Here is a 17,487-nt window from a genome sequence, read left to right on the forward strand (position 1 = left end):
ACCGGCTCTTAATACAGTGTCTGGCACATAGTAAGTACTTAAATAAAAGGCCAGCTTGTGGAGCTGCTGACTCCTGGGCAAGGAAGCGTCCTCAGCTCTGGTACGGCCCACAGCCTCAGGCCTGGCCCCGCTTCCCCTTCTGCCCCCCCGCCTAGGTTAGCTGTTTTGGTCTCTATGGCACCTCCACTGTGGCTCATTTTGTCAGATCCACCCTGCCTCACCTCCTCATCTCCCAAGATGGCCCTTCTCCTCAGCTGCTGTGGAGCTGTGTCCCTGTTGGCTGCCACTTGTTGTTCAGAGATCCAAGCCTCCTCCCCAGTGCCTCGTGGAACGCGAGGAGGAGCTGAACAAAAGTACAACCATCCTTTTCCCAACACAGTCCTCGAGCAATTTGCAGATTTGCATGCCCAGCCAGGTCATTCTAAAAAGTTTTCTGATCTCCATTCACCCAAGCATCCTCATTGCCTCTATGAGGGAAGAATATTGGATTGGATAGACTGATCCAGTAATGGTGTCATTTATGTTGTGGAAGTCTTATGTTGTGGCGTGGCAGTAGCGAACACATCAGGGGAATCTGGCCTAGTGAAAAGAAAAAATTGCAGAATGAACGTGGAGGTGGAGAGATGGGGAAGAATCAGTAGGAAAAATTCCAACCACCTAAGGGCAAATAGGAAGTAAAGCAAAACCAGGGGAACCTGAATGACTGTAGGAGAAAGCAAGAATGCTCACACTGAGCAGGCACCTACTTGTTTTCTGATCATTGGGGAAAAATTAGTGTCAGGCGGAACAGAGCATGAAAAATGTAATGCTTCGAGCTCCTTGTAGGAGGGATGGCTCTGGAACTTTCAAATCACCCAGCATCATTATAAAGGTTAATGAGTGCCAGGTTTGTGAATTGAAAGAGAAACAGGCCTTTAGAAGAACTACCCATAACTTTCTGTTTCAGCTCCACCTGCCTATGTTAGAAAGGCTTGGGGGAAAGGAGGCTCTTCCTCCAACATTCCTCCTTGATGTCACACATAAGAATCAATCAATCATATTTATTGGGATTTTCCTGTGTGAAGAACACTATACTAAGTGATTGGGAGAGTACAATATAACAGAGTTGGTAGGCACAGTTCCTACCCACAAAGGAGCTTACAATGCAGAGCCGGAGACAGACATTAAAATAAATTATGGATGTATATGTTAGTGCTCTGGGGCTGAGGGTGGGGTGAACAAATTGTATACATCTGAGAGCAAGGACAATGCAGAAGAGAAGGAATAGAGAAATGAGGGCTTAGTTGGGGAAGGCTTCTTGGAGGAGATGGACTTTTAATAAAGCTTTAAAGGGGTGGGAGGGAGTGGTGGTCAGTTGGTTATGAAAGGGGAGGGAGTCCCAGGCCATGGAGTGGGTGTGGGTGAGGGGTTGGCAGAGAGATAGACGAGATGGAGGTAGAGGGATTAGGTTGATGTTAGTAGTCTGAAGTTTTTTGGGATTTTTTTCTTCAGGAGTTTGGGATGGTTGCTGGTCATTTCTTGATGCCTGATCTGGGAGACAGAATGGATACTCACCTTTGGGGGAGTTGGGGAGGAGCAGAAGAGGTCCGCGGGGGAGAGGCTTATTGGTTACCAGGATGACTTCCAGGCTGAGCAGGCTGACTACCTCAGGAAACAAGGCCCTCCTCTGGAATGGTCAGAAGTCAGGGCTCCCCCAGCCACCTAAGTGATGCCACTTAGAGTCATGGCTATGGTTGGTCTTCTAATCTTGGTGGCAGGGCCCAAACTAAGTAGAAAACGGGGATGACACTTGCCACAGACTCCATCTATGGGGAGGCTCTGGACTGGGTTTCTAGGCTTTTCACAGAGAATCAAGACAAGTCACTCAACAGCATTTATTAAGCATCTACTGTGTGCGGGGCACTGCACAGAGATCTTGGGGGAATGCAATTGAGAGCAACGGCCCCTGCCCTCAAGAGGCTTAGAATCTAATGAAGGAAATGCTGCACAAGGGAAATGCATTGACTTACAGTTCAGAATTTCAGATTTGGACAGAACTAGGCACATTTGTGAGGATTGGCTTGGGTCCCTTTAAGACCAAGAGGAGAGGATTTGCCAACCCAAGTCTTCATGGGATGGGAACATTGTTCGCTGCTGAGCACCTTGACTACCTTTCCTTGTCTCTCCATGGCATTTACAAAATGGCAAAACTGCAGTGTCCTTCCTTCACTCCCCTAGTTCCTCCCCAGTCCCTACCATGAGGACCTTTGCTTCCTTTTCAGTGGAATTACTCTGCTGTGTGTTGGAGGTGATACTTCCAAGAGCTGCACTCCCTTGGGGTATCCATTACACTGTTCCCCAGATGTGAACCTGGGTAGCCTGAGAAGAAGCTGTCAGTCCCACCAAGACAAAAGAAGGCTAATGATATTTTGAAAAAAGACCCCAAATTGGCAGCCTCCATTGCCCCAGATACTGAGCGAAATAGAATTCTTGTACACCAGGAGCTTCACAGCTCTTCTCGGGACTGGTAGGGGAAGGGGGGGTGGGGGTGGGGTAAGAAGAAGGATCCAAAGGGAGAGTTTTGGTGAATGACAATGAGGAAGGGGGCTTCTGTTCTAGAATTATTGTGGTGCTAACACGCCTCTGGCTCCCACATATTTCAGGAGCGAATCTGCCTTTGAGAGATGCAACACGGATGTGTTTCGGGTAAAAACCAACAATGTAGGACCAATCTACAAGATCAGGTGAGGAGCTGTGGGGTATTTCTGTTGCTTGTAAGCTCCTCAAGAGCAGAGAATGCATCTACCAACTCTATTTTTTTTTAATGGTATTTGTTAAGCTCTTACTATGTGCAGACACTGAACTAAGTGCTGAAGTAGATGCAAGATAATCAGGTTGAACATGGTCCATGTCCCACATGGGACTCAGTGTCTTAATTCCCATTTTACAGATGAGGTAACTGAGGAACAGAGAAGTTAAGTGACTTTTCCAAGATCATACAGCAGACAAGTGGCAGAGCCAGGATAAGGACCCATATCCTTCTGACTCCTAGATCCATTCTCTATCCACTAGGCCACACTGTTTCCTATTAGGCTTCACTGCTTCCCTGCTGCTAATGTATTGAATTCTCCCAAGTTCTTTGTACAGCGCTCTGGATAGACTAATTGCTCAATAAATACCTTTGATTGGAAGGTGCGGTAGAGATAACCAATGACTCTGCCCTTTTAGTCTTTTCCCTGTTCTATTCAGGTGCACAAACTCAGGTAAGGATAAGCCCCAACGTATTTATGTTGTATACCTATCTCAATGCCGTTTGGCACATAGCAAGCATTTAACAAAAACCATCATCATTAAAGGAGATTATAGAGTCACCTTTTTTGAATGGCATTTGCTTAGCACTCACTATGTGCCAGGCACTGTACTAGGTTCTGGGGTAGATGCAAGATATTCAGGTTGGACACAGTCCCTGTCCTACCTAGGGCTTACAGTCTTAATCCCCATTTTACAGATGAGGTAACCGAGGCACAGAGGAATTGAAATGACTTACCCAAGGTCACACAGCAGGCAAGTGGTGGAGCTATTAAACCCCGCTCCTATGACTCCCAGGACCGTGCTCATTCCACTAGGCCACTCTGCTTCTCCTTTCCCGGGAGAATTTGACAACCCGGTATCTGCTTGACGTAGCTTCAGAAGAGTCCCACCCATGGGTAAGGAATAGATTGATCTCTGGGGGTCCCTTCTATTCTGAGGAATCTGGGTCTCAGGTCAAGGTAAATGAGAAGTGAGAGCAGATTACTGAAGTGGTTCTGTAACGTTTAAATTATTCTGGTGCTCATTAAAGATGTCCCGAGGTCTCAAAGATTATTTGTATGTCCAAGTTGTGAATGTTATGGTGTGCCAATAGCTTGGTGGTGTCAGGTTGAGAGGCAGAGTCTTGCACTCCTGGGAATCCTCTGGGTACAAATTCAGCAGAGGGCAGAAAGGGGCCTCTTTCTGATCACTGTACATGAGCCTGGCCAGTGAGTTGATGTCTTCAGGTCTCATAAATCATGAAAACTTTTAATCCAAATGGCACTACAGCACTTGATCCCTTCACTGTGCTCTCCCCCTTGCATTAATGATTGCTATTTGATTATTATTTGTTGCATAATATTATTTCTTTATACAAAGCACATATTAAATGCTGGAGAAAGTTAAAAGATAATGTAGTCACAATCCCACGATTAGACTCTCCTTTGAGCTCTCACTCTTTCATTTAGCATTCTGTCATTTTAATGCTGCTATTTCTCACAGCTCCATTCCACTTGGAGATAACACTGCTTACTGAGAGTTTACTGAAGCAGCTTAATTTCCTCTTCTCAACCTTTTAAGTGTTTTGACTGATGTGAATAGAATGACTAATGCCCATTTCAACTTTGTATTTAGATAAGGGAAGCTCTTTTTGACATAAATCAGGGCAGTTGCATTTAAGTATGATAATGACAGCTCTATAGGATACCTATAAACCCAAGGCCTGCTCTTTGCTGAGTAGGAGGGGAAAGATAACAAACACTTGGAAACAAACACTTGAGAAGCAGTGTTGCCTAGGGGAGAGAGCATGGGCCTGGGAGACAGAATACCTGGGTTCTAGTCCCTGATCTGCCACTTCTCTGCTGTGTGATTTCCCTGTGCCTCAGTTATCTCATCTGTAAAATGGGGATTAAGGCTGTGCTCCCCATGTGGGACATGGACTGTGTCCAACCTGATTACCTTGTATCTACCCCAGCGCTTAGTACAGTTCCTGGCACATAGTAAGGGCTTAACAAATACAAACCATAAACATGTGTACTCACATTCACATTTTATTTAAAATATTTTATTATTGGTAAATATTTACAGTATTTGATCAATTATATATATTTATTGTGACGACTGATGATTTTAAATATCCACCCAGTTCTCCTAAAGCACAGGCTTCATTCTCACCAAAACCAGCACTGTGACACTCGACATTCATATGAATGTCTGTCACCACATCTAGACTGTAAGCTCGTAACGGGGGGGGAGGGAATGTGTTTGTTAATTCTTCTGTAGCGTACTCCCCCAAGCACTTAGAAAAGCACTTAGAGAAGCAGCATGGCTCAGTGGAAAGAGCCCGGGCTTTGGAGTCAGAGGTCGTGGGTTCAAATCCCAGCTCCGCCAATTGTCAGCTGTGTGACTTTGGGCAAGTCACTTAACTTCTCTGTGCCTGTTACCTCATCCGTAAAAGGGGGATTGACTGTGAGCCCTACGTGGGACAACCTGATCACCTTGTATCCCCCCAGTGCTTAGAACAGTGCTTTGCATATGGTAAGTGCTTAACAAATGCCATCATTATTAAAAGAGCTCTGCACATAGAAAGTGCTCAATAAATACCACTAATTGATTGATTGTAACACTCACCATGTCCAAAGCCACATGTATAGCACATATGCACAAGCCATCCTTTCTGGACTACTGCACTAGCCTTCTCTCTGATCTCCCATCCTCGTGTCTCTCTCCACTTCAATCCATACTTCATGCTGCTGCCCGGATTATCTTTGTCCAGAAACGCTCTGGACATATTACTCCCCTCCTCAAAAACCTCCAATGGCTACCGATCAATCTGCGCATCAAGCAGAAACTCCTCACCCTGGGCTTCAAGGCTCTCCATCACCTCGCCCCCTCCTACCTCACCTCCCTTCTCTCCTTCTACTGCCCAGCCCGCACCCTCCGCTCCTCCACCGCTGATCTCCTCACCGTACCTCGCTCTCGCCTGTCCCGCCATCGACCCCCGGCCCACGTCATCCCCCGGGCCTGGAATGGCCTCCCTCTGCCCATCCGCCAAGCTAGCTCTCTTCCTCCCTTCAAGGCCCTGCTGAGAGCTCACCTCCTCCAGGAGGCCTTCCCAGACTGAGCCCCTTCTTTCCTCTCCCCCTCGTCCCCCTCTCCATACCCCCGTCTTACCTCCTTCCCTTCCCCACAGCACCTGTATATATGTATATATGGTTGTACATATTTATTACTCTATTTATTTATTCATTTATTTATTTTACTTGTACATTTCTATCCTACTTATTTTATTTTGTTGGTATGTTTGGTTCTGTTCTCTGTCTCCCCCTTTTAGACTGTGAGCCCACTGTTGGGTAGGGACTGTCTCTATGTGATGCCAATTTGTACTTCCCAAGCGCTTAGTACAGTGCTCTGCACATAGTAAGCGCTCAATAAATACGATTGATTGATTGATTGATTGATCCTTTCTGAGACTGCATAGTCCTGTGTCAAAACAGGCTCATACTCCCAGAACGATGCTTTCCAGTTCCTTAACAAGGTGCTAGCCAAAATGTATAGTGAAAACGTGTTTTCAGACAGAACTGGATTTACTTATTTTGCTTTGGTCAAGTTTTGGGATTCTACTGGAAGTCTTACACTGGTTCGGACTCTTCTGCTTAACGCTTTTTCCATGGAACCAATTAAGGGTGCTCACCAGAGTGAAACAGAGTTCACACAGGGTCCCTGACCTGCAGGAACTCACAACCTAAAACGTTGCCCACGTCATCCCCCGGGCCTGGAATGTCCTTCCTCTGCCCATCCGTCAAGCTAGCTCTCTTCCTCCCTTCAAGGCCCTACTGAAAGCTCACCTCCTCCAGGAGGCCTTCCCAGACTGAGCCCCTTCCTTCCTCTCCCCCTCGTCCCCCTCTCCATACCCCCCATCTTACCTCCTTCCCTTCCCCACAGCACCCGTATATATGTATATATGTCTGTACATATTTATTACTCTATTTATTTATTTTACTTGTACATATCTATTCTATTTATTTTATTTTGTTAGTATGTTTGGTTTTGTTCTCTGTCTCCCCGTTTTAGACTGTGAGCCCACTGTTGGGTAGGGACTGTCTCTATATGTTGCCATCTTGTACTTCCCAAGCACTTAGTACAGTGCTCTGCACACAGTAAGCACTCAATAAATATGATTGATTGATTGATTGATTGATTGCAGGAGGAATGATGATGATGATGATGATGACGATGAGAAAGGGGTGCACGGACTCTCACGTTGGCCTAGGGGGGTGCAAATTCTTGCCTTTTGTGATTCTTTGGGGTGGCAGGATTGAGCACGACAGCACCGGACTGAACGCCAGCTGGTTCCTGGACAGAGTGGTGGTGACAGACATGAACCGGCCTCACCTCCGCTACTATTTCGCCTGCAACAACTGGCTGAGCAAAGAGGAAGGCGATCGGCAGTACTGCAGGGATCTCATGGGCAGCTTCAACCCCATGGACGTCCCCAGAGGTGGGTGCTGCTTCCCTGCCCTGGGGTGGGGAGGGGGGCTGTGGAGGGGAATGCCCCCTTTTGGGCAACTGGGTAGGGCGTCTGGTAAAAGTAATAATAATGAGCAAAGAGGAGGGACTACAGGGATCTGATGGGTAGCTTCTTCTTTCCGTGGCTCAGTGGAAAGAGCATGGGCTTTGGAGTCAGAGGTTATGGGTTCAAATCCCAGCTCTGCAATTGTCAGCTGTGTGACTTCTCTGTACCTGTTACCTCATCTGTAAAATAGGGATGAACACTGTGAGCCCCTTTTGGGACAACCTGATCACCCTGTAACCTCCCCAGTGGATAGAACAGTGCTTTGCATATAGTAAGTGCTTAATAAATGTCATCATTATTATTATCATTATTATTTATGGTATTTGTTAAGTGTTTACTATGTACTAAGCGCTGGGGTAGATACAAGGTAATCAGGTTGGACGCAGTCCATAACCCACATGGGGTTCCCAGTCATAATCCCTGTTTTACAGATGGGGTAACTGAGGCACAGAGATGTTAGGTAACTTGCCCAAGGTCACACAGCAGACAAGCAGCATGGCTCAGCATGGAAAGAGCACAGGCTTGGGAGTCAGAGGTCATGGGTTCAAACCCCAGCTCGAGCACTTTCATTCATTCAGTCATATTTATTGAGCACTTACTGTGTGCAGAGCATTGTACTAAGCACTTGGGAAGTACAAGTTGGCAACATATAGAGATGGTCCCTATCCAACAACGGGCTCACAGTCTAGAAGGGGGAGACAGACAACAAAACAAAACATATGGTCAGGTGTCAAATCATCAGAATAAATAGAAGTAAAGCTAGATGCACATCATTGACAAAATAAATAGAATAGTAAATATGTACAAGTAAAACAAATAGAGTAATAAATCTGTACAAACATATACAGGTGCTGCGGGGAGGGGGCACTTAGCTGTGTGATTTTGGGCAAGTCACTTAACTTCTCTGTGCCTCAGTTACCTCATCTGTAAAATGGGGATGAAAATTGTGAGCCCCCCGTGGGACAACCTGATCCCCCTGTAACCTCCCCAGTGCTTAGAACAGTGCTTTGCACATAGTAAGCACTTAGAAAATGCCATTAAAAGAATTGGAGGAGTCGGGAGTAGAACCTAGGTCCTTTTGAGTCCCAGGCCTGTGCTCTATCCACTAAGCCATGCTGCTTCAACCCCATGGACATCCCTAGAGGTGGGCACTGCTCACTGTGGGGGTATGGGGGGGCAATAGGGAGGGGCACCCCTAAAGGGCAAGAGGGGTGGGGTGCAGAACCTGGTAATAATAATAATAATGATCACTGTGGTATCTGGTAAATGCGTAGTACAGTGCTAAGCACTTAGTACAGTGCTAAGCACTTAATACAGTGCTTTGTTCACAGTAAGTGCTCCATAAATACGATTGAATGAATGGTAAGTGCTTATTAGGTGCCAAGAACTGAGCTAAGCCTTGGGGTAGAGACAATTCAGTCAGATCAGGTACAGACCCACTCTTACGAAATGAGGTTCCCAGTCCAAGGGGGAGGGAGTCTCCTGATTCCTCATCGGCAGAGGCAGTGGCAACAGGAGTTAATTTGTTGAGCACTTTCTGGGTGTAGTATTTGTTGAGCGCTTCCTGGGTGCAGAGCACTGAACTACACGCTGGGGAGAAAATCCTTCTCTTTACTGGAGATCGGCCAATGAGTTGATGGAGTATTTCTAGGATCTGCTGGGAGTAGATCAATGTTTCAGGCTCTGTGGTCTTTGAGGAAGGGAGACAACACAGCCCTTTGACTCATCTCTCCTTAGTCTGTAAATATCTCCAGGACAAACACCACTACAGCTTTCAGTATAGGTTTGTATAACCATAGAAAAAGATTCAAAAGAACCCAATCAACAAAAATACATATGTTTGTTAAGTGCTAAGGGTTAACTGGAGTAATTGGAGTGGCCATTCATATGGGGGAGAGGGGAAAAGTCAATTCAGGAAGGCTTTGTGGAGGAATTGAGTTTTACTACAGGCTTGAAGGAAGGAATCAATTGATCAATCGATTTGGGATTTACTGAGCACTTACTATGCACGGAGCATTGTAATTTACAATATGTAAGTTGAGCACGGAGCATGATTTGGAGGAAAGGACTTTTCTCCCTCCTTGTGCTGCTTCTCTTCATTCCAAAGGGGATAGGATGCCACTTTTAGTAGCACCCTGACTGCTCTCAATCCTCCCCATCCTGCTTCTGGAGCTCAAAGAGACGTGAAGCAACTAGCTTGGGGCACACAGTGAGTGAGTGGCAGAGCAGGGATTTGAACACATAACCTCTGGATTTGAGGCTTGGCCTACTGCTGCTTCGCCAGAAGACTGAGGTCTCTTCTTTTCATGATCACACTGTTTCGAGTCCCCTCTCCAGTTGTCCCAGAGCACAGACCTGGGAGTCAGAGGACTGGGTTCTAATTCCAGCTCTGCTATTTGCTTGCTGTGTGACTTTGGGCAAGTCACTTCATTTCTCTGCGCCTCAGTTACCTCTTCTCTAAAATGGGAATTAAGACTGTGAGCCCCATGAGGGACAGGAACCTTGTCCAACCTGACAACCTTGTTATCTACTCCAGGGATTAGTACAGTGCCTGGCATATAATAAGAGCTTAACAAATATCATAAAAAAGCTTTCTTGCAGGTAGCCCTAAGTTCCCTACCAGTTTTCCTGTTCCCACACACATTAATCTCCATCTGACCATGGAAGCCCTGGAGCCCAGCTGTTTTTAAAAGGGTTAAAGGAAGGAGAAACAGGATGTTCCATCCTCCTTGGGCACCTGAGGCCTCTCCTCAGAGGAGCAGGTTGCCAGGTGGCCGTTTGGCAATCCACACTTTCTGTCCTCGGTCTGACCCTGGAAGGACCAGAGAAGGACACTGACGATAATGAATTAGAGCCTTCGGAGGGATGGATTAAGCTAATGATTTCAGGAGAGACCAGAAAAGCCCTTCAGTGTGACACTTGTTCCCAAGCTGATACCAGTGAACACAGGGATTTGTAACCCAAGGTTGGAGCTTAGCTGTGGTCAAGGAAGACATTGAACCTACAGTCATCCAAAGACAAGCGTTTGTGTCCTTTAAGCAGATGTAAGAGCATGGAGAAGTTACTCTTCTTCCTCTCCTCTGTCCACCCTCCCCCTGTCCTTGTAATTCAGCCATGAAAATAAACACTGGCCTACATATCCCTGGCCTACATTAGGTAGCATTTCCACAGAGCGTCAGGTGGCAGTGTAAAGGAGATGTAACGCCACTGCTTCTCCTTTCAACTCTCTGTCGGTCATCTTTTCATGAGACTCTGTATTGGGATGGGAGTTTATGTTAGTGTTTGTCTCCCCTTCTAAACGGTAAGCTTGGTGTGGGCAGGGAAAGTATCAAGCAACTCCGCTGTATTGTACTCTCTGATGCTCTTAGTACAGTGCTCTGCACACAGTTAGTGTTCGAGAAATGTTATTGATGATGATAATGGTGATGGTGGAGGAGACGGGGTGGAACTCAATGTTTTTGCTGCAATTAGTTTACTTGTGTTCTTTGGGTCAAATGATATGAAGGGTCTGATCTCTTACATCTTGGTGACTTTGGAGTTGCAGAAGAATTCCGGGGAAGAGCAGCAGTGTGGCCTAGTGGGTCTGGGAATCAGGGGACCTGGGTTCTAATCAGCATGGCTCAGTGGAAAGAGCACGAGCTTGGGAGTCAGAGGTTGTGGGTTCTAATCCCGGCTCCGCCACTTGTCAGCTGTGTGACTTTGGGCAAGTCACTTAACTTCTCTGTGCCTCAGTTACCTCATCTGTAAAATGGTGATTAAGAATGTGAGCCCCCCGTGGGACAACCTGATCACCTTATATCTCCCCCCAGCACTTTGAACACTGCGTTGCACATAGTAAGTGCTTAATTCATTCATTCATTCAATCGTATTTATTGAGCACCTACTGTGTGCAGAGCACTGTACTATGTGTTTGGGAAGTACAAGTTGGCAACATTTAGAGACGGTCCCTACCCAACAACAGGCTCACAGTCAAGAAGGGGGAGACAGACAACAAAACAAAACATGTAGACAGGTATCAAAGTCGTCAGAACAAATACAATTAAAGCTATATGCACATCATTAACAAAATAAATAGAATAGTAAATATGTACAAGTAAAATAAATAGAGTAATAAATATGTACAAATATATATACAAGTGCTGTGGGGATGGGAAGGAGGAAGGGTGGAGGGATGGGAAGGAAGAGAGGAAAAAGGGGGCTCAGTCTGGGAAGGCCTCTTGGAGGAGGCGAACTCTCAGTAGGGCTTTGAAGGGAGGAAGAGAGCTATCTTGGCAGATGTGTGAAGGGAGGGCATTCCAGGACAGGGGAAGGACATGGGCTGGGGGTCAACGGTGGGACAGGCAAGAACAAAGTACATTGAGGAGGTTAGTGGCAGAGGAGCAGAGGGTGCGGGCTGGGCTGTAGAAGGAGAGAAGGGAGGTGAGGTAAGAGGGGGTAAGGTGATGGAGAGCCTTGAAGCTGCGAGTGAGGAGTTTTTGCTTGATTCGTAGGTTGACAGGCAGCCACTGGAGACTTTTGAGGAGGGGAGTAACATGCCCAGAGTGTTTCTGCACAGAGATGATCTGGGCAGCAGAGTGAAGTATAGACTGAAGCGGGGAGACACAGAAGGATGGGAGATCAGAGAGGAGGCTGATGCAGTGATCCAGTTGAGAAAGGATGAGACATTGAACCAGCAAGGTAGCGGTTTGGATGGAGAGGAAAAGGCGGATCTTGGCAATGTTGTGGAGGTGAGACCAGCAAGTTTTGGTGACGGATTGGATGTATGGGGTGAACGAGAGAGCGGAGTCGAGGATGACACCAAGGTTGCAGGCTTGTGAGACAGGAAGGATGGTGGTGCTGTCTACAGTGATGGGAAAGTCAGGGAGAGGGCAGGGTTTGGGAGGCTTAACAAATGCCATCATCATAATTATCATTATTAATCCCAGCTCTGCCACTTTTCTGTGACCTTGGGCAAGTCACTTCCCTTCTCTATCCACCCTGATTGTTTTGTATCTGTCCCAGTGCTTAGTGCAGTGATTGGCACCTAGCAAGCACTTAACAAGTACTATTAGTATCATTATGATGATGTTGATGATGATGTTTCCAAATTCCCAAGTAGTCCTGGTGTTCTGTGGAAATGGCAGGGTTAAGGTTCTGTCCAGAATGAAATAGAAATGAGACAAGTAGCTAGTTTTAGGTACTTTGGTTTCCTTTTCCTTTTGAATCCTAATTCATCATCATCCTCATCATCACCATCAGCACCACTACCATCATTCATCACTCACTTGACACACCCTAACTGCAACTGGGCTTTTGAGATTGATTTCAACTCTCTGGAAATTTACTGCTGTTCAATAAGGAGTTTACAATCCAGAGGGGAGCCAAGGCCAAAGCAGTACCCATTGAGCTCCCTCTTTGTGCAGAGCATGGCAGATGGTGTGGGAGGAATACTGGAGGAAGAGCACCCAACTGATCCCTCCACCCAAAGGAGATTACATTTCTGGGGAAGAGGCAAGTAGACACAATGGCAGAAATAGATCCACATAGTCATGAACATGTACAGAGAGGATAACGAGGGTGACTACAATCAGGTGGGCTTACCCAGGGAAGGTGAATTTTGAAAAGAGTGATTGTTATGATCTGGTGGAGGATAAGGGATTCCATGGAGGGGGAACCACCTGAATGAGAGCATTGAGGTGGGAAGAGGGGAATTCTAATGGTAAACACATTACCTTGGCCAGAAAGAAGAGCACCATCTGTGTAGGAATGTGTCTACCAACTTTGTTGCATGGTACTCTCCCAAAAGCTATGTTCAGTGCTCTGCACACAGGAAGCCCTCAAAAAATGCCATTGATTAATTGGGTTGAGGAGCTAGAGATGAAAGCCGATGGATTTGGGGTGAGCGAGTGAAGGCTCTCTAAGTCCACCATTAGAAGCTCTCATTTCTTTTATGAGGTCAAGGGGGTACCACAATAGATATGAAAGACTTGAGGAAGATAATTCTTGTTAGCTGTGAGGAGGAAGAGGCTGGAGACAGGGAGTCCAGATCAGAGGCTGTTGTAGTCATCCTGAAGCAAAGCATTTAGGGCCTGGATTAAGACTTGGGCAGCGGGAATGGAGGGGAAAGAGAGTCTGGAATTTCAGAAGGACTGGACTGGAAAGAGGGGGTTGAAGGAGAGACTGAAGTAGCATGTTTGTGAGGCATCTAAACTTAAAAATGGGGACAATACCTGTTTCAGGAAAGTCAGGGTCACTGGGTAAACCACAGTAGCTCAGGATAAAGGGAGCTGCTGCAGCTCTTTTTTATTTGATTTTCTCTTACCTCCTCCCCCAGGCTCCACTCCCCCCACCCACCCGCTCTGTTACTGATACCACAACATTCCACCAGATGTTAAAATCCAAGAACAACATCCCATTAATTATGTGGTTAGCCTCACCATCTTCTACTCCTCCAACACCTATAAGGAATTGGCAAGAATGCAATTTGAGTCCATTGCTTGCTTACCAGTTCAGTTGGATCAGCTATTAATTTCATTTACACATGGGCAGTAAACTTTTTACTGTTTCCCCTTGAGCAGTTTTATGTTGGGATGGCAGGGTATAAACAAACCTCCTTTCTCAATGTCAGCTGCAGGCTTTGATCAAAAGGGAAAGTCTAGTACTGTGCCTTAGCTGGGGTCTGAGGCCTTCTCCCCGACTCTTTCTCCTCTGCCCCAGGGAAGGCAGATTGCTCTGCTCTGCCCGTGCATGCAGCCTTGAGCTCCAGACAAGTTTTATCTGTCACATGTCTGAACCAAGGCCCAATGCTCAGCGTCAGCTGTGCTGCTGGTGCTCTTTTCAACACCTGAGGTGAAGATGAATAGCTGGTTATTAATAATAATAACAATAATAATGATTATTATTATTATTATTGTGGTATTTTTTAAGCACTTACTATGTGCCAGGCACTGTACTAAGCACTGGGGTAGATACAAGGTAATCAGGTTGGTTACAGTCCCTGTCCCATATGGGGCTAACAGATGAGGTAACTGAGACACAAAGAAGTTAAGTGACTTGCCCGACTTCACACATCAGACAAGTGGCAGAGTCAGGATTAGAACCCAGGTTCTTCTGGCTCTTAGGCCCTTGCTCTATCCTCTAGGCGATGCTGGTACCCACAAGTCTACATGTTAAGGAGATACACGGAGGAAAGACCACAAGCCTGGGAGTCAGAAGAACCTGTGTTCTAATTCTAGCTCGGCCACTCATCGACTGCATGACTTTGGGCAAGTCACTACACTTATCTGGGCCTCAGTTAAATGGGGATTAAGACTTTGAGCCCCGTGTGGGACACAGACTGCGTCCAATCTGGTTAGTTTGTACCTACCCCAGCGCTTAGTACAGTGACTGGCACAGAGTAAGGGCTTAATAGATAACATAAAAAAAAACTTGGCAAACTAAGGACCTGGCATAATGAGGGCCCTGTGGATGTTTCATGAAGGGGGCCAAGCCCGTAGCTGGAAGTGACTTTGAGGCTTCACAAATGCCAAAAGGGACAGATTGATCCTTTTGCACTCCTAACTGCTGCTGACAGAGCCCAGATGTTTGACCAATCAATCAACCAATCATGTTTATTGACCCTTCACTGTGTGCAGAGCACTGTACTAAGCATTTGGGAGAGTACAATATTACAGAGTTGAGCAGGAACCAGACACACTTGGGTCAATTCGGCCACTCCCTTCTTAGATCCTTATAAACCTCTAATTGTTCTATTTTGTAATGGTATTCATTAATAATAATAATAAAATAATAATGATGGCATTTATTAAGCACTTACTATGTGCAAAGCCCTGTTCTAAGCACTGGGGAGGTTACAAGGTGATCAGCTTGTTCCACGGGGGGCTCACAGGCTTAATCCCCATTTTACAGATGAGGGCACTGAGGCACAGAGAAGTTAAGTGACTTGCCCAAAGTCACACAGCTGACAATTGATGGAGCCGGGGTTGAACTCATGACTTCTGACTCTAAAGCCCGTGCTCTTTCCACTGAGCCACGCTGCTTCTCTGCTAGCCACGCTGCTTCTCTGCTGTAGTAGCACCTACTATGTGCTAGGCACTGTACTATTTGGGTAGATTTAAGATGATCATTCATTCATTCATTCAATCGTATTTATTGAGCGATTACTGTGTGCAGAGCACTGTACTAAGCGCTTGGGAAGTACAAGTTGGCAACATATAGAGACTGTCCCTACCCACCAGTGGGCTCACAGTCTAGAAGAGGGAGACAGAGAACAAAACAAAACATATTAACAAAATAAAATAAATAGAATAAACATGTACAAATAAAATAAATAAATAGAGTAATAAATATGTACAAACATATATACATATATACAGGTGCTGTGGGAGGGGAAGGAGGTAAGGCAGGGGAGATGGGGAGGGGGAGGAAGGGAATAGGAAGGAGGGGGCTCAGTCTGGGAAGGCCTCCTGGAGGAGGTGAGCTCTCAGTAGGGCCTTGAAGGGATGGCTTGGTGGATGTGTGGAGGGAGGGCATTCCAGGCCAGGGGGATGACGTGGGCCGGGGGTCGACAGCGGGACAGGCGAGAATGAGGCACGGTGAGGAGATTAGCGGCAGAGGAGCTGAGGGTGCGGGCTGGGTTGTAGAAGGAGAGAAGGGAGGTGAGGTAGGAGGGGGTGAGGTGATGGACAGCCTTGAAGCCAAGGGTGAGGAGTTTTTGCCTGATGATTGGTAGCCACTGGAGATTTTTGAGGAGGAGAGTAACATGCCCAGAGCGTTTCTGGACAGAGACAATCCGGGCAGCGGCGTGAAGTATAGATTGAAGTGTGGAGAGACAGGAGGATGGGAGATCGGAGAGGAGGCTGATACAGTAAGGTTGGACACGGACCCTGCTCCACATAGGACTCATAGGCTTAATCCCCATTACACGTGAGGTAACTGAGGCACAGAGAAGTTGAATGACTTGCCCAAGGTCACCTCCTAGACAGTGAGCCTGTTGTTGGGTAGGGATTGTCTCTATTTATTGCTGAATTGTACTTTCCAAGTGCTTAGTACAGTGCTCTGCACACAGTAAGCACTCAGTAAATACGATTGATTGAATGAACAGCAGACAAGTGGCAGAGCTGGGATTAGACCCCAGGTCCTCTGAATCCCAGGCCCCTGCATCTCATATTTTCTTTCAGTTGAAGTACATTTCCCCTCAACCGATCAATGGTATTGACTGATCACTTACTGTGCTCAGAGTCCTGTATTGAAAACTTGGTAGAGTACAATATCATAGAATTGGTAGACACATTTCCTGCCCACAACAAACTCCCCTTCCCAAAGGACTTGCTCTTCCCCTGAGCAGGAAAGCATGAGCATAGCTGGCATTTTTTTTCTTTTTTATGGCATTTGTTAAATGCTCACTATGTATCGGGCCCTGAACTCAGCACTAGGATAGGTAGAAAATAATCAGGTTGGACACAGTCCATGTTCCACGTGGGGCTCACAGTCTTAATTCCCATTTGCCATTAAAGAGGAGGTCAAGCCCTTCCTAATCCTTGGTGTCAAATGGCAACCTTCCAACCCTACCAGCTTGGATTTCTTCAGCTCTGGCTTTGGGGATGAAGTTTTGTAACATTGCCAGTATGATCGACAACTAATCCTGATAAACCCATCCTCCCACCACCGAAACTAAACATAACGCTAGGCCACCAGGGGCTTCTGTCTGAAGAAAGACAAAGAAAGCGGTTTCACAGAAGCCTGGCCCAGGTGGGATTCTCTTGTTGCTCCACTTCTCCCCTCCCACTTTGCTCACCCCTCCGTCTACCCGTTTGATAGTTCTGAACAATAAATCAGTCCACAATGCACTATTTATCTCCACAGATTTCCCTTAGTTTCCCTTAAACTAACAAGATCGCCTCCTGTTCTGCCCCAACCTCTGCCCCTTTCCCACCCTTCAGGACCTGGACGGGAGGACACATCTGCCTAAATACAGCAGCCCCTTGGGGCGTTTCCCCCACAGACACAGAGTCCAGTGAAAACTGAACAAAGGGAGAAGAGAAAGACAGGGCAGGGGACATTCAATTTCATTCTGGCTTGCTGCCTGTCTCTCATCCGCCCTGATGCTTCATTTCTTTTAAGCCCGCCAATGGACCTGCACTGATTCTCAAGACTCATCTTGG

The 17,487-nt window shown here is 46.5% G+C and overlaps 1 protein-coding gene across 1 annotated transcript in view; it reads left to right on the top strand.

The window, feature by feature from the left end:
• The window catches only part of LOXHD1 (lipoxygenase homology domains 1), a 260,830-nt gene that overhangs the window by 37,110 nt on the left and 206,233 nt on the right, over positions 1-17,487 (top strand). Inside the window, exons 3-4 of the mRNA XM_038744101.1 lie at positions 2,643-2,723; positions 7,086-7,270. Of these exons, the coding sequence (XP_038600029.1) occupies positions 2,643-2,723; positions 7,086-7,270 (266 nt within the window). The remainder of the gene's footprint in view (positions 1-2,642; positions 2,724-7,085; positions 7,271-17,487) is intronic.

Source organism: Tachyglossus aculeatus, chromosome 3, assembly GCF_015852505.1.
Source record: "Tachyglossus aculeatus isolate mTacAcu1 chromosome 3, mTacAcu1.pri, whole genome shotgun sequence".
NCBI lineage: Eukaryota > Metazoa > Chordata > Mammalia > Monotremata > Tachyglossidae > Tachyglossus > Tachyglossus aculeatus.